The sequence below is a fragment of the Halictus rubicundus genome, chromosome 5, assembly GCF_050948215.1.
Source record: "Halictus rubicundus isolate RS-2024b chromosome 5, iyHalRubi1_principal, whole genome shotgun sequence".
Lineage (NCBI taxonomy): Eukaryota > Metazoa > Arthropoda > Insecta > Hymenoptera > Halictidae > Halictus > Halictus rubicundus.
The window spans coordinates 20,123,416-20,145,761 of NC_135153.1; the positions used below are offsets into that span (position 1 = coordinate 20,123,416).

Below are 22,346 nucleotides of genomic sequence, written 5' to 3' on the forward strand. Positions count from 1 at the left end.
TTGTCGGGGTAGTATTCCGATTTTTCCTTTCCAAAAATTCGATCGTTCGCCTTTTCTTTGGGTACCGTACAGAACGTGTCCTCGCGGACACAGGGATAATGATTTTACAGTGGAGATGGTTTCATCGATTCAATTTTGCTCCTCACGGTAAATTCTAATTGAATCGGCGAACCGAAAGTGTACCATAAGACACGTCTGGCTCTTGATATTGAGCATGATCCGAGCGGCAGGCTGGCGCGAAGAAATCTGCGATATTGAGTTTTCGTTTTCCTAGGTTCGACTTGATGTACGGCGTCACCGAGTCGGAGAAATTTCATATTCTACCACCGGATGCATTGTTGGACGGGATGCAGGACGGAAGGAGGGACGCGGAGCTGAGGGATCACGCGAAGGTACGAAACAAATACCGTGCAATTAGGGGTGCTCTATGAAAACGGACGGACATCGGTGGACCGAGAGAGGGTGGACAAAAAATCCGTTGAATAAATTTCGAGCGTGAGAGAGGGCGGACGGTGCCGGGGCGAATCTTCCCCGATTCCGTATGCATTCCGCTAGTGGAATTGACGTGATATTTTCTTGGTCGGCAGGCGACGCACGAACTGGAACCGGAGCTCATTCTATCAAAGATTCTGGAACAATACGGCGATTTCTCGCCTGGGTTCACGAGCGAGCACGCGACGAAGAATCGGGACCTGGTGTTGGACGCGATCTCCGACAGCGGCACCGTCGCCCCATTAATAATGACCGCGGATTTACATTCAAGGGCGAACCCGAACAGCTACATGTACGTTTTCTCGCATCCGAAGGCGATGCAGGACTACCCGGGCGTAAGTACGTTTCTGTTCACACGTCCCGCCGTACGTTACCCCCGTCGCGTCCTGGGAAATTTATCGAGCGCCGGAGACAGTCAACGTTATCTTGAAAGAATGATTACCAACGAGGCTCTTAGCCAAGAAACAGCGGCCGCCCTACGGATCGCCCAAGACAAAGCGACCGTGTCCGTGGAACGGTTTTCTGATGTCTCTTTGCAACCCCCTCGGTCATTACCGGAAAACTTCGCCCCGGGTGTCCGCCCACCATTAGTTCAAATCCTTGATTTCAACTTGCTCTTTTTAGTCGAAACAACTGCATACTCCTTGAATTAAAAAATAAAGTGATTAGTCTTCTTCGTCCCAATCGATAGGGCCCTCTACAGCAATTTTCAAGTCGGAACCGCAAGGGTAGTTCCAGCGTGAACACGGTTTTAATTAATTATTTCTCTGTTCTGCTTGACAAAAATTTACAGGAAAAATCGTGAATGTTCTACCTGATGGGATACACCTCTGTGTATATTTTCTGAATTTTCGACTAAAAAATCAATTTTCAAAAAATTGCAGAATCTTAAAATTGACTTTATATCGATTTGATATAAAAGTTTCCACGTTTATGTTATTATGGTGGATGTTATATTCGCAGGTTAGTTTGCCACCAGCTGTCAAGTATTTCTAAATTGGAAAAGATGCTGGATCGAAAGGGTATGAAACGAACAAATACATAAACGTTTGTCTGTGTTTGATCGCGTAGACTAGAACGCCGTGATTGCTCCGAGCGTCCGCAGACCGACATCATCAAAGCCGCAGTTTCACAGAGGGAAGAAATGAAAGCTCTTTACGATCTGTTTCACGAAGAACCCCTTTATAACCCTGCAATAACAGATTAGGGCGAAAGCCATAAATACAACGCCCGATCGTCGCGAAATCGTTCGCTTAACTTTCAACGCATTGTTCTGGGATTTATTCCTACCAGATCCCACGATTTTACACTTCTAAATGTTCTAGATACAGTTGGTTAAATCAACAGGATAATAAAGTCCAGTTTTGCCAGCTCGAAATAAATTTTTAAAAATATTAATTTCAGTTTCCGTAAAGTTAAAAAATTTGAGAGCACGGTTCCCTATTCTGCCTAAAATCGTAGCGCAATTTCTCGCGAGAGCGCAGCGCGCAGAGAGTTTCGACGCGGATCCTGGACTCGGAGCTCGGGGGTGCGTTTCGAAAGTGGGGCAGGTTTCTTTCCGCGGTGGCTGGTCTGAGACCGGGCCGGGTCTCAGAAGCTTCTCAGTCTCGCAGAGGCGGCAGTCTCTTCCGCCGGCTGACAAATTCATCCGGGTCAAGGATCCCGGAAGCACGGCGAAATATTAGGGGCGCGCATAAATCGCGGCCGGGCTCTTCCCTTGCCGTCTGCCTCGGGGACGAAACTGGAGCACGTACGATTAGACGGTGTACTTTGCATTTTATTCATTTTATCCGCGCCACGCCATGAAACACCGCGCCGTGGCACAGGATTCCTTTAGCCGTGGGAACAGGGAGCGTGACCTACTGGCGGCTGTTCATTGTATTCGCGGCCGCGCCGACCTGCCGACGGCGCGGCCGGGGCTGAAAAATCCCGGCTACGGAACCCATTTGGAGCCCGGCCAACTATTTTTATCGTTGCTGCGTGCCGGCTTGTTACGCTCGGGGTACAGTGACCGGCGGTGTCGTTAAACCGAATGTAACAACGTTTCCGGTTTTCAACCCGGGGTTAAAGGGCTGTCGGTGCCATTGGCCACGGAGTTTACGAACGACAGGCCAGCAGACGATGCCCGGTGCGCGACATACACGTCGCCGGTCGTTCCTGCGGATTGCGTCTTTGAATTTCCGAACTTGTTCCCCGGCAATTACAGAGCAGCAGAAATTTACGTCGGTTCAGCAGCCAGCACTTTAATCCTCCTTCCACGTGGACAATGGGGAGTTTCAAGGCTAGCTTTTTCGCGCGTAACGTGTTCATGTCTCAGGGTTCATCATTTGATTCATCTTACCAGATATGCTTAAAGTTCGCGCCGATAGTGCTCTGTGAAACTTCCTTCCATGGGCGCTCAAATTCTTAAAATTGCTCAAACTTCCCCCCCGGCCGATTTTATTCGGACTCGAACTACTTTATAGTCTGCCGAAAAAGAAACCTTCCTGCCAAGTTTCATCCCGATACCTCACCCGCAAGGGTAGTTACATATATTTGTAATTAGACTGGGCACTTTGCGAATTTATTTACAAAAGTGAAAAAGGTACAAAACTTTGATGCTAGTAGTAAAATTTAAACAGAGGATTCACTATTTTCGACTTATTAAAATTATTAAAATAGTATTGAAATATCTGTGAAAATAGAAGATAAATCGATGAGATAGTATGAACGACAAGTAGAAACGTCCAGCCATAGGCAGACAGAAGTGCACAGTTTCTTGTTTGCCTTGTTTGGCAGTAAATTACTGTCTCGATCATTTATTCGTTCGTACCAAACGCAATGAGCGTGCGAAAAGTATTCAATCATTTATAATGTTCGCAACCCGAAGATGAAAAATATTGGATTGTTGGGAAACAAATGGACAGTTTAAAAATGCCCGACTGTGCCGGTGCACCTACGGCAACAGTTGTTGTTTTCCTAAAGTTGTTTTCATATGTCAATAAATTTGAGTTTTCACAATACACGCTAGCTGCGTTGTTTTGCTACACCGTTTGCTGGACCGTAACAGTGGTGCTCCATGAGTTCAGACTGGGGAAAACGTTATAAATAAATTAAGGCACAAAGTTCCGTATCCCCCAATGTTCTCCCGACTGATTCGAAAAAGGAAGCGAGGAACTTCGCAAAAAGATTTAATAACGCAAATTGAGAGAAGTTTCGTTTAAAATCGCTCAACTTCAAACACCCACTACTATCCAACCAGTGAATTCCTGACCTTGAAACTAGGATTTTCGGCATTTTCTCGCCAAAATCTACAAGCTCGCGTAAATAAACGCTAAAAATTTCTGGTTTCCCGAGGCAAAGTTTAACCCTTTCCGAAGCTAATCGCAAGAGACCAAGGGCCGGGGTGTTGGTACACGATGCAAGCGATATTCCCGAAGTTTCTCCATAAATCTCGATATCGGACTCCTCGAAAGCTCGAGTATCGATCTGTATCGTTAAGCATGACGCATTCGCGGCCCATTAAACCGGTAATGAAATATTGGCGGCCGTGAGCGTTGAACGTTTCCGGTTCGTCGTTCGTTACCTCGAAACGAACGAAGCGGATCTCCTGTGAACAAGGATCTCCCGTCCTTGGCAGAAATATAATATTTCAATTATAGAAGCAATTATTCCGCTGAACGACACCATGGATACGTACCCGTCGAACGTATCGATTGTCCGGTAGTTCGGAGCCCCGATAAGTTGACTGGTCTCTCTCTCTCTCTCTCTCTCTCTCTCTCTCTCTCTCTCGCTTTGGAGAGGGCCCGGTTAGTAGCCGGAAGTTAATAACGGTCGAGGACGTCGGAAGTGTGCTCGGCCCTTCTTCTGGACCGCGAAATTTCGGGCGAGCCGGCGAGCCGCGCGCGAAACTTTGTTTCTCGATGGGACTGTATATATCGAGTGGCCTCGTTATCTTTGCAGAAACAACGGCGGCGCACCGTGCACGGCGAAGAGCTGCCCTACGTGTTCGGTGTGCCCCTCGACGGGAATAAATACGACCTGCGACGCCGATACAACATCGGCGAAACTCTGTTCTCCGAGGCCATGATGAACTGGTGGTGCAGGTTCGCGTACGTCGGGTGAGTTTCCCCCACCCCTATTCGCCGTTGTTCGCGACATTAGCTCGTTAGCCTTAAGGTGATCAGCTACGTAACAAGAGTACCCGGGGTGAAGGTACATTGCCGGTCCTAATTAAATAATTCGACGAACACCGCTACGGCGGTTCACGGAAAGAGAACGCGGATTTAACGCTCGGTTTACGCATCACTGAAAATAACACGTGTCTGTACGAATGTTTATTCACTTCCTGTGAACCGGTGTCGATGATTTCGAGGGGACTCGAGTTTCTTGAGACTCCCCGCCACTAGTTTCGCGCGCGAACATTTTTATTCGGCGAGCGTTCTCGGAATTATTCGACGAACGGAAACGAACGGGCGCGGGAACGTTAATCGGTTATCGATCGACACCCGCGTAATCGTGTTTAACAATTTATAGAACCATGCGAACGCCCCATAAATAACAAAACTAATTGAACACAAAGCTCGGACCATCTCATTTAGCTTACGTTTTAATTATGGCACGATATTCGGCGTGTATATGTAGATTATTGCTATTAGACGTGGTAATGCGAACTTTGAATATACAGTGCGGGCCAAAAATGTTTGATCGAGTCGCGTGCATGGTTCGTCACGATGGAATTCACAGGCTGCAAAAATTATTTCAACACGCGTTTCCGGTTCTCGGAAAATCGCAAGGTAATAACAAATTGTCCAACCAATTCTGTACCAAAATGTGATCGCTAATGAACTCGGCGTTAATGCGATCGTTATAAATAAGTAATATATCAAAGCAGTGTCCATTTTTCTGTAGGATATTTTTACATGCAACGGGTCGGAAATTGAGGAATTGTTTTTCCCAAATGCTGCAAGTTCGAACGTCTCTAAAGACCCTGAAAAAATTTTAAATTAACGTTGCTGCGTTCGAAACCACCGAAATCGTGAGCGACGCGCGATCGGCATTACTCACGTGCTGCGGCCATTGTTTGCACGGCGGCCGCTTGGAAATCGGCGGGTCCGATCGGGTCCCGGGGAATCGAGCTTGTTTCACTTATTAAATAATAAATTTGAAAACGGCCGGGACGACGGGGCACATCGTTCGACGCCGGAAAACATTTCGTTTCCACCCCCACCCCTCGCCCGACTCACCCCTTCCACTCGCCTCGCTGTCCCGGCGAGCCCGTTTACAGTTTTACAATAAATCCCGCCCGAGTTTTATAGAAATTCCGGAACAATAGGTCGTACACGTGACAACCGGTGCCGGCGGAGAAACAATTTCGCGGTGTTCCGTGCTCCGCCGGGAAATTTTCGCCAGTCTGAAAATTCATTATTAACCGGTGCCCTCTCTCTCTCTCTCTCTCTCTCTCTCTCTCTCTCTCTCTCTACCGTCCTTCTACGTCATCAACCCCCTCTCCTCCACGCACGGCAGTAGACCGACGCGCTTTCAAACGTGATTTTCAATTATCCGCACCTTTGAATATTTATGTATTGTCCCGCGATATTTCCGAGCACGGGAAAAGAGGGGAACGCGCTCGACAGAAAATGCGTCCCGTCGATTGAAGAGTTGACGGGAAATTGCCGGCAAGACGTTAAATTGTTCGAAACGTAGGAGAACGACTTTTGAAAATAAATATTAGGGGTACCCATCAGTAATCAATTATTTGCAAAGAATTTGTTTTGCCTTTCGTTCTGTACCGATCGCTGAAGAGGAAACACGTATTCTTTTACAGTTTTCGGTAAAGCAGCCTGTGTTCAAAATATTCTAAAAAGTATAATTTTCCGAGGATCATATTCGTAATTGCGTACTTTTTCATTTTCGTGCGAGATTTAATGCAACGGTAACAACAAAGAAAATTTGCGATGTTTATGGAGATGTATCGAAGGTCAACAAGTGTCAACGTTGGTTCAGAAGGTTTGCTGCCGGTGATTATGATCTCTCCGACAGGCCTCGAAGTGGACGACCAATTGAATTTGATAATGACACCCTAAAATATCTAGCGGAAGCTGATCCGAAATTAATTATACAAGAATTATCGAGAAGCCTTGGGTCCACATGGTCAACTATACAAAGGCACCTACACGAAATGGGAAGGCATATAGGCAAGGAATATGTGTACCGTGTCAATTAGACCAACAAGAATATTCGTCGAAGTTTGCACTTCATTGCTATCCAGATTTCGTGGAGATCCATTTCTTAGCAGAATCGTTAGATGAAAAATGGATTCTTTGTGATAACATAAAGCGTTCCAAGCAACGGATTTCTGAAAATCAAACCGCAATATCAACTCCTAAACCCAGCTTATCACTTAGAAAGGTGTTACTGTGCATTTGGTGGGACTGTCGTGGCATAATTCACTTTGAGTTGTTGAAACCTGGAGAAACGGTTACTGCTGAGTTGTATTGTCAGCAATTACAACAGCTGTATTCAGAACTATTGAAAAAGAGGGTATCTTTAGTCCACAGAAAAGGCGTAATACTGCAAATTGACAATGCCCGGCCCAATTCAGCGAAACTCACTCAGGAAAAAATCAAAGAATTGCAATGGGAAGTTTCACCGCACCCCCCGTACTCACCGGATATTGCTCCCTCTGATCTTTTCAGATCTCTGGAGCATTATTTAAGAAATAAAACATTCTGTAGAAGATGTAACCTTGAGTCATATTTTGCTTGACGAACCCTGGATTTCTATAAGAGGGGGATTGAAAATTTGCAGGAAAGATGGCAAACTGTCCTTGATAACGATGGAGATTATATAATAAATTAAGAAATAAAAACTTGAATTTACCACAAAGTTTGTTTTAGATTTCAAAATAATTGATTAGTTATGGGTTCCCCTAATAAATCGATGCGAGGAGAAAATGGCGATGCGAATTTCCGCGGGCTCGGTATGGAATTCGTCGAGGGAAATTAGTAGAAATTCCCCGGGTTCAAAGGCTGGCCCGTTCCCGTTCTCCGCGAACGGTCATCGGCGCGAGTAACTTTCGAACCGGAGAGCTTTTGATATCGTCGCGTTACGAGGCTCGCGATCCTGTTTCGCTATCGAGTCCCGGCTGCCGGCAATTTGACGCTTGTTATTCTGTCACAGGGCATTGGCGAATTAACGGGCCGGTACATCGGCCATTTTAATTTTCCCGATACAAGCGGATTACCTATATACACGAATCACTCGCGCATTTCATCTCGATAGATTGGAAAGAGGGCGGCTTCCGCGCCGCGTCCCTCCCTCCCCTCCTCCTCCCCTCCCGGGCCAATCGATTTCCCCTGTTTTATCTTCGAAAGCTCGAAATTTCCCTCGTATTTCCACCGGGAATGGACCGCACGTTAGGAGATAATTTTCGAAAATAAACTCCGGGGCCGGTAATTGCTTGGTACGAGCCGGTCCATTTTACTCGGGAATGCCTTTCTTTTTTTTTTAACTCTCTCTCTCTCTCTTTTTTTGCTCTTTCCACTTCTCCTCGCCTTTTCTTCGTTTTAATTGTTCGATCGAACGTCAGGCTCGCTTCCTTTTATCCGGGAACACGCGAATTTATATCTCGCGCTCGGATCAGAGGCGACCGACGAACGGCAGAATTATTTCTTTGTCGGCGCCGGAAAATCGCGGTGATTAAAATATAATGTGCCGGGGGAAATCGGACGGAAAACTCTTGATGGAATTTCATTCCCGGTGCGGTTTTTCAGCGTTTTAATTAGGGGCGCCGAACTGGAGGCATTGTAGGCATCGGCGCGCGGTTTAATTAAACATTACACTTTCCGGTGTACAAGTTCGTTTGTAGATTTCATAATCGCGGTCGAAAATATTCGATGAGAACCAGCCGATATTCTCCTATCCTTCCTTTTGTTCCTGTCGATGCCATAATCCTTTGAATATTCGTAACGATAAAACAGTTTCTAAGAAATACAAAGTTGTTAATCAGTTTTGCACTTTACTGTTCACACCGAGATTAATAAAAAAATAGATTACTGCAATAACAGCAATTATGTGATCTTGGCAAAGCCTCTTAATATTAACTAGTGGATTTTCCGTTTTGTGAAGCCCGCACCTTTGCAGTAAATACAGTCAATGTGTAACGATGTTATCAGTGGCATTCGCTCTTATGGAGCGAATCATCTCCAGCGACCGGTACATACATGAACTATGTCTGTTGCTTCTAACAACACGAGTTTTAAAGGAGCAAATATTTTGATAGAAAGGATTTTCTTTGCAAGGTTACATCTTCTAAAAAGGTTTCACCGGATAAGCATGGAGTTCGGCTGCAGCGCCATTTTCGGTATGCATGTTTACAGAATAGTGTACCTTGTGCCTAAAATATCATTTTCAGAAGTTTCAGATCTTTACCTACTCCGCTAAGGGAAATACGAGGGCGAAGCTCCCTAAGTTTATACATTTTCCTCTTGAAAACTGCGTGAGATTTTCCAATGCACTCGAAAGCAAACAGCAGGTACATAAATACAATATTTCCTGAAATATTAGATTAACAATAAAAATTTAGTTAAAAATTTATTATTTTCAAATGACGTCGGAAAAATCTTCATCAACACTACCGGAGAAGAACCCCTAAGAAATCCCTCAAAATTAAAATAATTGAAATCTTTCGCATTCCAAAAATCCTAATAAAATTTATCCTTCCCGAATAAATCTTAGAATAGTGTCTCTCACAGGTCACCGACATAGCAGTCAACGTGTTGAACACATTCGGTCCTTCCGAGCGTACTGCGGACGTTTAATCGCGCGGTACGGTGCTCGGTAAAATGATAGCCGGATAACCAGGGAACCAAGATATTGATTAAACTTGAATTAGAGTGTCGGGAGGTGTCCCACGTCCTCATAAATAAGGTCGACTCGAGGAAGGGTATGTTGGTGAGCAGGACGTGCACCTTCTTTCCGCGATCCTTTATCCCGTCGTCCTCCGATTCCTCTGATTGGACCGGCTCTCTGTGTAACCAATCTCTTCCTGTATATTCTAACCTCCGAACGATATCTTCTTCTGCAGGATCGGTCGGCGGAACCTCTGGGCCAATCGGCTGCATTGACTCCGGGGTTACAGAAACGATGATTAGAATTCCGCAGTACTGCGCGCGAGCCTCTACCCATTTCCGGGATCCGGGCCGCAATCTTGCCTGTCCTTTTCGTATCTCGATATCGCGGCCCATAAAACCGGGAGCCGGTGTCGCGAATGAAACGAATAAATAAATTTTTTTATTAGCCGAGGCCCCATTTGCTCGCCACGGTCCGCCGTTCCAAGGAAATCGAATCCGGGAACGGGGAGCGTAATCGAGATTCTACGGTGTGTTCCCGGGGAACTCTCGCGAGGACGTTTTCAACTGTAACTCTCTCTCTCGCTCTCTCTCCCTCTCTCTCTCTCTCTCTCTCTCTCTCTGTTCGCGGAGAACAGAGAGCAATATCGTTTCAAATATCGGAAAACCGGCCCAATATCGAAATTTTGATGAAGGGTAACTTCGCCGGGCTACGGTTTCGCGATACTCGCGTCTTCGGAGTTCGAGTTACTCTACGTCTTCCGCTCTCTTAGCCCTTCGACATCTCTCTTTCTCCCTTTCTCCCTTTTCCTCCGGAACAAGTATCTCAAACGGCAAGGCGATTTCCCGGCGTGGAACGCCACGATTCCTCGCCGAAACGCGTTTCAGCGCAGTTCTCACCGCTCGTAAAATCTACCGATTCCAGAACCGAGAACGCCGTAGAACTATCGCACACCTGATTCCCATCATACGCGCCCGCTATCGTCCTTGTCCATACCAGTGTCGCCAGACGATTTCTCTCCCACTCTGCCCTTTCCCCTTCCACCGCGCTACTCGCCCATCCCCACGCGTCCATCTTGGTCACGTGACGCGGTTCGTCTTTGTCGTGCACGTGTCGAGATATCACGTGACTGGTCCGGTAACGACAGAGAGGGGGCGAATGTATTCCCCTCAATTTCCCCGGTCCGACTCTCCCCTTCTCCATCTTGCATACGATCATTGGAAGTGTTTACATAAAAACACAATTAACACTGAACGCCCAATTAGAAACCCCAAAAATTCCATAAAATCAGAGTAAGTTATTGAATAAAATAAAAATTGCAAAAAATTAAATCTACGATACTGAGTAATCCTCCAACTTTCTTGCATGTTACAGATCCTAATCAAGTTTAGTACAATCGATATATCAAGGTAAAAATTCATTTTAAAACCTGCACAAATAATTCCGTCACCGAACGTGTTAAAAGACAGCACAAATCGAAAAGATTGTTGGAGGATATAAAAAATAAAAGGAACCAAAGTATTCCGTTTTTACAAAAGACGGTCGATTTTTATATTCTACAGTTTTTGTCTAAAAGCTGGAACTATGGAAATGTCGCGGACCGCATTTACAGCTCGGCAGACGCGACGAAGACCCGTATCCCGATAATCGCGATTCCGCATCCACTCCCGCCGATGATCTTGATTCCCGTTTCCTCGATCTCGAAACCGCAGATCTCGATCGCGAGACAGTCGTGTGCGCCGAGACGTGTCTGTAAAGGGGGAAAGAAGAATGGAGAGGGTACACACAGCGTTTAAAAGTCGTCGCCGTTAATGGTGCTCCGTTGTTGCCGGATGCGGAGCGATGCGCCACGCCCTCTGCTTATGCATCGAGTGCATCGCGCTGCACCCCCTCAACCCCCTCGTCCCCCCCCCCCCCCCCGCCGCGAGACGTATTCTTACGAGGAGGACACAGTGACACGCGCCGATATCGATCAGACCGCGTGACGGGGCGTGCGGTGCACAACCTGTGTGCCTGTCTTCGGTCCGCGTGCATTAAACAGCTTTGTTTCGCTTAATTGGATCGACCCAGTTCTTCGGGATCCGATGCCCTGTCGCGATGCATATGCATCCGATGCAACGGGAAATCGCGGGTTCATCGAGCCAGCCAGACAGTCGGGACGCGAACCAGTTGTATCCGCGGTTTGAAAGCCTTCCCTTCGATATTCCGCGGATGCTGATCGGTCGTAGCATGATCCACGACATTCTTTAGATCGTCGAGTCGACTGATGTGTCAAACAGATTCGTCCCTGTTCGTGGAACGTAGCGACCGATAAAACCGAACCACTCCATCGGAATTCATATTTCTGTGGTAGCCGGCGAGTGACCACTTAAGGGCTCGGGATAGTCACGTGACTTTTTAATTAATAATTTCCATTCACAGACTTAAGATCCGTCTTGGTCTTGATCCGACGGGTATTAAGGGGGCCGGCAGGCATTTGGCCTTGACTGTCACGCTATGTTACGCTGTGCCTTTTTTCTAGACATTTTACGTCTTAAATAAGTAAGTGATCAATTAAAAATGCATACCACCGTGTTTGTACATGTCTTTGCTACGTCTGTGTAGAGCCTTTTTTTCGATACGAACACTAAATCTCTCGAAATTAAGAGAATCTCTCAGCGGCAGCCATCTTGTGACGTCATACTTGCTTCAGAATTCTAATTTTCTGCCGAATATTACAAATTACTCCACGATCGGGTAGAAATTCGCAATTTGGGCTCCATACAGACGTAGATTGGACTTTTAGGAAACACAATTGACCACTTCTAAACTGCTCATTGCAATATTGAAGCGGCAGTTTGTCTAGATTTTGACCCTTGCATACGTATATGGATTTCAAACCATGCCGGCCCCCTTAAGTCTGTGACTAAACTTGTCACTTTTTTGCTCTGTATTATCGATAGTATGAATTCTGACGCCAGACACGTGCTCCAAGTTTTCGGCTTTATTTCGCAGAGAATCAAGGCAAAATATAGCTCAATTTGTAGCCGGAGATATTTTCTAGCGCGCGCTGCTCTCGATTTCATCCAGAAAACTCGAGGCCGAAAACTTGAGGCAAGTAAAACCATTTTTTGACGGTAATGTAGTCACTCTACCTTATCGCCCTTAAGCTGTGTGCCTGCTGAAATTTAATAGAGACGATAAAAGGAAGCTAGCTGGGCACACAGAGTTGCCAGATTAGGACTCTTCTCCCCACTCTATCTTCCCCTCATACGACGCTATTCCCCCACTCTTCCGCCAAGGCCCGTTCACGTGACGCACCGCTGTCGTGCACGTGACAGAATGTCACGTGACTAATCCGGTAACTTTTCCCCTTCGAGTCAATTCCCCAGATGTGGCGACTCTATAGGCACACTATGTCGAGCAGCGATGATCGAGTGAATACTATATTCTTAAACTGATATTATATTCTCTTCCTTTGTCTACTGGAATAAGGCCCCCTGAGCTCGAGGCACAGGTAGGGAAAGAGTAGGGATGATTTACTGTCCCGTTTCCATAAGGCTGTGCCATTGTTGCCGTCTTACGCCCCAGAACACTATGTTTGGTGGTTACAGCTCGCGTTAAAGATCTGGTATAGGATTGAAAGAAGAATGGGCGAAATGACTAATGAATGCATACGAATTTCTACTCCTGAAGTCACCCCACCACTTAAGCGTCCGCGATCGCTCCCGAACACGGACGCTTAAGTGTGCGCCTACTGTACAGGCTGCAGTCACCAATACCGACTCCCGTCACAGCGGGCAGCTCTCATTGCCAATCAAATCACAGCACTCGTTTGTTCTTCACGATCCAGGAACCCGAATATCAGGAACTCGTACCTGACGGACGGATTGAGGGAATGGGGCCAGTACGAGATCGAGTGGCCAGAATACGATCCTCGTAACCAGACCTACTTGAATTTGAGTAAGTTCATGCGACGACCAAGCAGAAAGTCTACGAAAAATTTACGTGCCCCTAACGAAACGTTCCGACATTTTTTTCCGGCGAGAACCGAGATTCTCATCTGGGAATCTCAATTACGATAAGCAATGGCGTACGAGATTCTCTGATAGTCCTGAAGGTTTATTGCAACGCGCTCGGCACTGAGGGACTCACAGAAATGTCCGTAGACTCGTGTCCACCGAAAGTATAAATTTTTTGCGGAAGAATTTTATTCGACGCGGTAATATCTCCCGCGGATGAAAACAAATAACTAAAAATTGCACCGCTTTTCATTTTGGATTTTATCGTTCCCCGGCCATTTTGGAGAACTATGGGCGCATAAAAATCAATGGCAATCGTTGGATTATATCGGGCAATGAAAGTCAAACGAAAGCATGGATATTTTTATCGTCGACATGCTCTTGCATTCGGCGGACGCATGTTTTGAATAAATCTCGAAAAGATGCAGCCGAAAAGAATTTTATTCCTTGCAGTAATATTTCCTGCGGATAAAAATTTCATGGACCAAACTTTTCTGTCCGTCATGATTTTCCGATGATACGTTTGCCGGCACTGAATCTTCTCGGATGAAAGAAAGGAAATTACAAGTTGATAATTCGAATATTTTCTGAAATGCTTTTTGCCCATTGCTGTTCGGAAGAATATGCATAAAAATCCGCGGTCTACGCATGAAAAGTCGACCGAGAACTTTCTGATATTTTTATTGCGCTTGTAGCGATTCCACCGTGGACCGGCTCGCATTATCGCGCAGCGGAGATGCAGTTTTGGAACGAGGACCTGCCGAACCTGCTGCGTCACCCGAACAAAGATAACTCGCTGCAGTTGACGCCGAAGAGGCCGCGACCGCCGTTCCTCAACATAGCGGACGGGATTGGAAGGTACGCGAACGAGAGTACCAACAGGAACCACGAGACCTACGTCACCAGGTCGGTAACGAATCCGAAAGCCGTCGATTTCTGCCTCGTTTCGCTCGGAGCACAAATTTAGACCCGGTCCGGGAATCTGTCGAGACCCCTCAACGTCGTTCGCAACTCGATGCTGACCCGGGTTTGTATTTTGTTCTACCCTGAAAATCGAGTCGATCCGAGCTTGTCATTCCGACGAACAAAGACGCGCATTGTCCTGCGATCAACGACGGATTCCTGGAGACGTCAGTTTTTCCCCTAACTACTGACAAGAAGTCAATGTTGTCACGGCGGGCCAGAAAATTACAGAATTTTTCTAGTCTATAGAAGGTGGTATTTCACAGTCTAGAATGTTTATCAAAAATAGTGAAAAAGAATTCAATTCATGGTTAACACTGTCGCGCTAAACGCAATTATACGTCATAATGCGAATAAGGAAATTTAAGCAAATATTTTTCACTAGAAAAATTTGTATGATCCCAATCATTGCAGGGGAACAAATCAGAAATTGTGTATATTTGAAGAAACTAACGGGGAGTTTGTTTAATGTCGATAAAGAACCACTAAAAGATTGCACAAAGTATTTTAAAGTGAATTTATCCGAAACATTCGTGAATTAGTACGGTAATAGATGGTTGATTAAGTCGGGTGCCAGTAATATCTCGCGAAAAACATTCCTTCGGCGCATCGCGTGCAATTCTAGCTTTCTAAAAAGCCCCGAGGATGCGTTAATTGGAAAATTAAATAGACTCATTTCCGCGTACCTTTATGCAGGCACGCCGGTATTGTTTCACACCGTGGGCAGAATATTTAATGAAACGTCACTTGCACCCCGTTGCATCCAACCCCCTGTCCCTCCCTCGAATGCTTAACTGTCTGCACGCACCAGTTGAATGGAATTTATTCAAACGTCTGGGCAATGAACTAACAGATTAGCAATTTAGAGTTTCAATTACGCGTACACCTCGTGGCAGCGTGTTTCCCCTTCAAAAATTCAATTGCTCATGCACGTTTGTAACAGATAAAAAAAATACATATACGATCACCCTTTGTTCCCCGAGCCTGAAATTGCTGCAAAATCGATACAGCAGAATAATCGACTCTATAGTTCGCTGCCTCTCAATATTCCGGACACGAAAAATTATAATTCGCGCCTTCCTCGTTATGCTCTATCGCTCGATCCAAATTCGAACAATATTCCGTTGCGACACATTAAAAAACAAACATACGAAAATATCGCAGTATTTTAAATTAATTTTACTGAAAGTTTTAACCGGGTTTCTGTCACTCTCTCACACGTCACTCACTTCTTTTTTATTATCTGTATCATTCTCGATGTTTTTATGTTAATCTTTACAGAAACTTCAGAGTCTCTCTCTTTTCCTGTCTCATACACACTCACATTACTGATATACACAGAAGCATATTACAAACATACACGGAAGCAAAAATTATAATATTTTATTCGACCCCATTCCGTTCACGTTTAACATTACACTAGAAGAGAAAGGAAATAATTAATGAAATTACACTGAAGACGAGTTATTAACCCTCTACGGACGAGGATTTTTAATAATATCATATTAAAAATTCTTTTCCCGTTGAACTGAATCATATATGAGAGGTTTAAACGCAGAGCACAAAGGAAGCCGCGTATTGATTTTTTCATAGTTGAATAATTCAATTATTTCTTTAAAATTGCAAAAGTTAAATGCCGCGTGCCTGACGTCGCCAGTGTGTCGGCAGTCCACAAAGGGTTAACCCTTAGCATTCGAATGGCGACTGTAAGGCGCCACTAAAAATTGCTGTATCATTATTCAAAATAATTTTAGCATTATTAAATTTCTTTGTATTTAATAAATTACTAAACGCTTCAGTATTTCACTTAAAAAAAATGTATAGAAGGGAAGTATTCCACCGGAAGAAATGTTCCGTTGGAAGAAATGTTTCGTTTTGGGGTTAAAATAGCTTCGAGTGCAAAGGGTTAATATTTTCAATAAACCATTTTCGTAGAATCAATTGGAAAGCCACTTCTCGAGGCCAAATAAATCCCAAAAGAGTCGAATTTGCAGTCGAAAATCACAAGTCGTCCTCTGTATCTCGCTGTGCAAACGATGTTCGACAGTGGCATCGCTGCGACAGTGTCCGACCTTGCAACACTGAATCGTTCGCTCTTCAAGGTACCCGTCAAAGGAGCCGCGTCCGATACCGTCTGCCACGACAGAGGCCAGCATGGACAAAGCGACGACACGAGATTCCACGGATCGGCTGGACGAGGGGACAACGGTGTCGCAGCCTGCCACGCCAAAGAGCTCATCGGTGCTGACTATGCTGACTGGTCTCGGTGTGGTGTTCCTGCTGATAAACTTCACCGCGTTCCTCTACCTGTACTGCAAGAAACAGGACCTGAAGAGCAAAGAGACCGGCCTGAAAAGACGGGCCAGCCAGAGGGAGGACTCGAAGCGCGCGAAATCCGAGAAATACGAGAACCACTACGGCGAGCTCGGCTACAAAAGCGACAGCAAGCCGGACCTGAACGACGTGATAAAGAACGACAAAGCGTACGACAACAACTCGAACTTCGGCAGACGGTCGAAACTGTCCAGGCAGAACTCCGGCTCCACCATCGACACCCACATCAAGGTCCGGGAGTGGATACAGCAGGAGATCGTGCACAGGTCTGTAAAGATTCCGTTCCCAACGAGCCCGGCCGGCTCGATCGCTTTGAACTCCGGCACTTAGTAATTGCAGAGATTCGCGGCGAACTCCCCGGGCGAGTTCGCAAGCTGAACTTGGCTGTCGAGCAGTCTCCTAATTCAATTAGCGGTTTCGCTTAAAGACACGTCGCGTCGCGTCGCGTCGCGTCACTCTGAAACTCCACGGGGGAGCCGATCGATCAAACTTTTTCGCTGATCCCGTCGCCGCGGTTCGATTCCACGAAGACTTTGTTTTAAGAGATTGCTCGTGCCCCCGGCCGGTTGATTACTCTGGAACTGTCGTTGACCGAGCGGTTCGCGTTTCCGAAGGTGTTCGCCGAGGTTCCTCCGGAAGACGCGGGAAACTTTGCAGCGGGAGCACCAGGACAAGCTGACCAAACAGCAGGAGGACGAGCAGAAGCGGGCGGAGGAGGAGATGCTCAGGGAGAGGAAGGAAGAGCCGATTTACGACGAGAGCCCGGCGCTGATCGTGCGTCCTGGCAAGAAGTCAAAGCTGCCGAAGGTTTCCGTGGCGGTGGACGCCACGCCCTCTGCCAGGACCGAATCGATCCTGAATCAGTTGCCCATCGAGCTGGCGAAGGGCGTCGAGCCGGCGGCCGAGTCGTTCGATTTCCGCTCGGCTCCTCAGGTGGTCGTGATCGAGCATCATCACTCGAGGAGCGACCCGCTGCCGATGGAGAACGTGCCGAAGAACGTCAAACCGAACTTCTCGTCGACACGGATCTACGAGTCGGACTCGGGCAGCGCGAGCAGCCTCTACGCGAAGATCAACCCGAAGCTGAAGACCAGGCTGCCCCGTCTCGAGCTGGGCGTGAATCCCGAAGTGTCCGCGGCGGACGAAGCGGAGGACATCTACATAAAAACCGGGCCGAAATTGACCACGTTCGCCGCGAACGCTCCGCAGTGCGACATAAACGTAACCTGCAGAGAGCCCGCGACGGAGAGGGAGTGCATCAGCCCGGAGGAGGCCCTGAGGACGATCAAGCGCAGGAATTACCCGAAGGTGCTCCCGGACATCGAGAAACGTCGATCCCTTCCCGCGCACAGTAGCCTATTCGTGCCCAAACAGCATGCGAATTCTTTGCGCGATTACAACCGGGCCGGTCTGCAAGGGGTGTCCTCCCATCAGCCACCTCTGCCTCCGCCGAGGATGTTCGGAGCGTCGAGAAGCCTGGATTTCGCGGAGGAGAACGAGAACCAGTTCGAGACCGAGCCGGTCACGACCAACCTACACGTGGGTCCTTTGCTGAGGAGGCAGGACGGCTCGACGAAAAACAATTCCGATCCCAGCATCATCGACTCCCTCGACGAACGGATCGACAGGTCCTCGAGGACCCAGGCGGGCGGCAGCGTCGACACAATTTACTCGAACCCCATGTGTCCCGTTCACGGGATAGGTCCGCCAATTTCTCAGAGCATGGACAAGAATATCGGAGTCCCGGCGACCCTCCTGGAACCGAGCATAGGGAACCCGAATTGGTATAAGTCACGGCCGAGCAACGAGCCCTCGATCATCACCGCTGCCTCTTCGGAGCCACGGATCACCGGCAAGGAAGCCGTTAATCAAGTCCAATTCGGGTCTAATTGGGAGACGAGGATCCCCGCGATGGAGCCGAGGATCGTGATCACCCCGAGAGTGGGCAACCTTCTGGGTCAAGCGAATCAGAACTTGAGTCAAACGGTCGTGAACCTTGGTAGTGTCCCTTCCACCGACAGAATCGATAAGGAGCCCGGGACGCCGGCATTGTCGGACTCGGCGCCGATCATCGGCGCTAACACGCCGAGCAAGTACCAGGCTGGCTCGGCCGAACGACTGCAACCCGACCCATTGTCCTCCGGTTTAGAGCCGAGAGTGGCGGCGGCGGAGAGGAAGGAGCCGAGGATAATCATCGCGCCCAGAGAGCCGAAGTGCTCCTCCTCGAGCTTGAAGCAACCGAAGATCATCATCAAACCGACCTCCAGCCTGCAGAGGACCAGGGACCACAGGAACATACCCAAAGTGTCGGCCATACCGCCGCCAGAGGCGCAGTGTCCGACGATCAGCGAGAGGCAACCGGAGAAGCCTCCGTTGAAGGAGAAACCGAAGGTCACGAGGATTCCATCGTTCTCCAGGCGATCGGACGACCTCTGCAGCGGAGCGACCTCTGCACCTGTCTACGCCGAGAAGGTGGAAATCGTCCAGAGGGTGGAGGCCGTGCCCAGCAAACTCTCGAACGCGTGCGTATCCGCTGAAGGGAAGTCGAGCATCCCGACGTTGCTGAAGAAGGACCCTGAGAAGCCGTCCAATGCGGACTCGAGCACCGGCACGATCAAGAAGAAGCCTACGAGCAGAAAGTAGATCTGTCGGGAAATGGACAAAGTTTCCCTGTGGAAACATTCGCACGAGGGGGAAGATGAGTTCAGCTTATCAGGAGTTTAGGTATGTCATGGCTGAAACCGTCCCGAAGAGTAACGTTTCGAAACGGAGGGTCCGCGTGTAATAAGATGTATTTGCGTTTAATTCATTTTCGTGGCGACGGTTCAGCCGATAGGTCAGGATTTGTCGTTATAAAATAAATTGAATTTGCCGAGGAAATCATCCGTGGGGATAAATATGTGCCTTCCGAACCGTGTAAATATTATGCTTGGAAGTTTCGCAGCTCGATGCTCCTGTTTGTCGAGGACATCGATGAAACGGCGAGCCTAATCAATTAAGGAGCAGTGCAATAAGTTTCCAGAATATTCACCGGACACCGATGCATTTGTCTAGAGTAATCTCGAATGAGCCGTAAGCTGGACCGTAGACATAGCGGTTTGTATAAAATAACCGCACTCCTGGATTCTGTACATAGACTGTAAATGGAGCCACGGGAACAACTTCGAGGATGTTGCAGAGCGCAACGTAGTTTTCCCTGGCTCCGGGGTCAAGGGAAATTTTTAAGGATCATCTTTTTATACCAGCGGAAGAGGCGGAAGCGTTTGAAATATTTTCTTAACTTGCGTACTTTTAACTTATATTAAGAAAGTTAGCCCGAAGCGCGGTAACAATCTTCCGCTTCGAATAGTCGCGTTACTCGCAACAACCCTTCAAGACTGTACTCAACTATGTAATAAGTAGCCGTGCCTAGTCTACAGTGCATTTCTCTCGGAGCTCCGATCATGCTATTACCTGTACGCATGTAACACGATGCTTAAGTGCAAAACACTCTTCTTTTCGGACCACTGTGTTTTCATTCACCCCCCTCGTTTCCCCAATCACATGCACTTATCTTCAAAAATTTAATTAATTTCAGATTTCAGTGGATCTGGTAAAATTGTCAAAATCGTCCGCCATGCCAGGATGAAAAAACTGTGTATATCGATCGTTACACAAGTTTCTCAGCCAGCGAGATGATCGCACGCGACGGAGGATCGATCGGCGAGTGCGTGTCGCGGTAGAGTCTTCGGTTATCATTTTTCAGCGAGCGGCTGGCGTACCATTTATCTTGCAACTTTACCTTTGTCCGGGCGGAACTTTATTATTAAGTAAAACAAAGTCTATAAGTCATCGCGAAGCTGGTGTGTGCTCGCGAAGGGGCCAAGGGGGCGGGCACGAAAATGCCCGGTCGAATCGAATTGATTCTCGAACTTCCACCGGAGTAATGTGATTTCCCTGCCGACCGATAAAGATAACTTGCCCCCTCCTTGTCCTGACCCCATGGTTGCGTCACCATTTTGCATGGCCAATCGAATCGATTTCCCGGAAGAAACAGTAGTCAATAGACTCGAGCAGGAACATCATAACGTGTGGTAACTCGACTTCGTTGATCTTCATTCAAAAACCCGGAGACTACCAAAGACAGTTTCCGTTTCCCGTAAAAATCCGCAGTTTAATTTAAATTGATATTGCAAGGATTTTATGCATTCGTAGGAAAAGTGTTCGAGAGCAGCGATGGTATCGAAAGAGTTGAACAGTATCGTTACGTTATTTTTAAACTCTAAAATTCAAAATTAATAATTTAAATTCAAAATTCTGTTCCGGTGCGGTTAACTATGAATAAAAATGTGATTCTTTCTCACTTTGCTTTCCTTTTTTCGTAAAATTGATAATAGCATTTGGCTTGCATTCGACGTATATATTCGTCATTGCTTGATATTAACTCCGCGCCGTGAGGGATTTTTCAAATTAAATTCCACAGTTAACTGGTTAATCTGTCAAAGCTAGTGAAAGAGGGAATAAATTTTTATTTAAGTACTGTTTCTTGTATAATATTTATAACAATTTTACTTTTGGGTCATTCGCGACCCCGTGCCGCTGTTCAAGGGTTAAAGGAAATTTAGGGAACAGTTCCGCACTCAGCAGGGCCTGATTCATTGGAAAATAAAAATTGCAAGACATAGGAATTTATTTCTCTGTTCAGTGGTTTTATTAAGTTGCAAGAAACGTGCGTTCTATCGATCTCGTTTACACGGACGCATTTTTCACAAAAATGTAGAAAGATCCGCAGTCGTCTATTCATCATTTTGGCAATGGAATCGCGCGTACGTCAAGCCGCGGTGCACGACGGTTCCAGGATGTCGCGTGGCGACTCGTTGCCACTAATCTACCCCCGTCAACCGTAGAACGAGCAATTGTCTTGCAGCCCCACGGCTTTCGAAATTGCTGCGTCCAGAAACTGCGTTACGCCCACGCCCGTAACTAATGCTCGGTAATCGTTCAGTTCAGTTCTCGTCGTTTCCTGCTTCGCTGCAGCCAGATCCTCCGTTGGTTTTTGTTTCTCGAGGATTCGCTATCGCGCGGTTATTCTTTTGTCTGCCTCCTCCATTGATGCGGAACTACGGAACGTTGAACGGGTGCACGACGATCTTCAGTTTCCCCATGAATGCGACGATGCGAGTGCCCCCTCGGTGAAGGGAACAGGCGAACGAACTAAAATCGTGTAGCTCCGTTCGGCTTAGATCGAGGCTTTACTGTACACGTTCGTTCGATTTTTGTTCCACATACCGAACGTGGAAAATATCGTGGAAAATAAGTGAATTCGTGGCGATTAAATTATAACGGTTCGACGATTGTCTATCACGGTGGAATGCTAAATAAATAATTGAACGGGTGAGCCTCGGCTCGCGGCATGTTTAACAATTCTCAGACAAAACTCTTCGCTTTCTCGCGGTTATTCTTTTGTTTGCGTCCTCCATTGACGCGGAACTACGGAACGTTGAACGGGTGCACGACGATCTTCAGTTTCCCCATGAATGCGACGATGCGAGTGCCCCCTCGGTGAAGGGAACAGGCGAACGAACTAAAATCGTGTAGCTCCGTTCGGCTTAGATCGAGGCTTTACTGTACACGTTCGTTCGATTTTTGTTCCTCACACCGAACGTAGAAAATATCGTGGAAAATAAGTGAATTCGTGGCGATTAAATTATAACGGTTCGACGATTGTCTATCACGGTGGAATGC

At 47.0% G+C, this 22,346-nt stretch overlaps 1 protein-coding gene across 1 annotated transcript in view; it reads left to right on the plus strand.

Moving 5' to 3' along the window:
• The window catches only part of LOC143354525 (uncharacterized), a 100,600-nt gene extending 80,475 nt beyond the window's left edge, over positions 1-20,125 (plus strand). The window contains exons 7-13 of the mRNA XM_076788690.1: positions 275-392; positions 588-827; positions 4,435-4,592; positions 13,157-13,266; positions 14,021-14,231; positions 16,391-16,888; positions 17,237-20,125. Of these exons, the coding sequence (XP_076644805.1) occupies positions 275-392; positions 588-827; positions 4,435-4,592; positions 13,157-13,266; positions 14,021-14,231; positions 16,391-16,888; positions 17,237-19,265 (3,364 nt within the window). The 3' untranslated portion in view covers positions 19,266-20,125. The remainder of the gene's footprint in view (positions 1-274; positions 393-587; positions 828-4,434; positions 4,593-13,156; positions 13,267-14,020; positions 14,232-16,390; positions 16,889-17,236) is intronic.
• Positions 20,126-22,346: the final 2,221 nt, after the last annotated feature.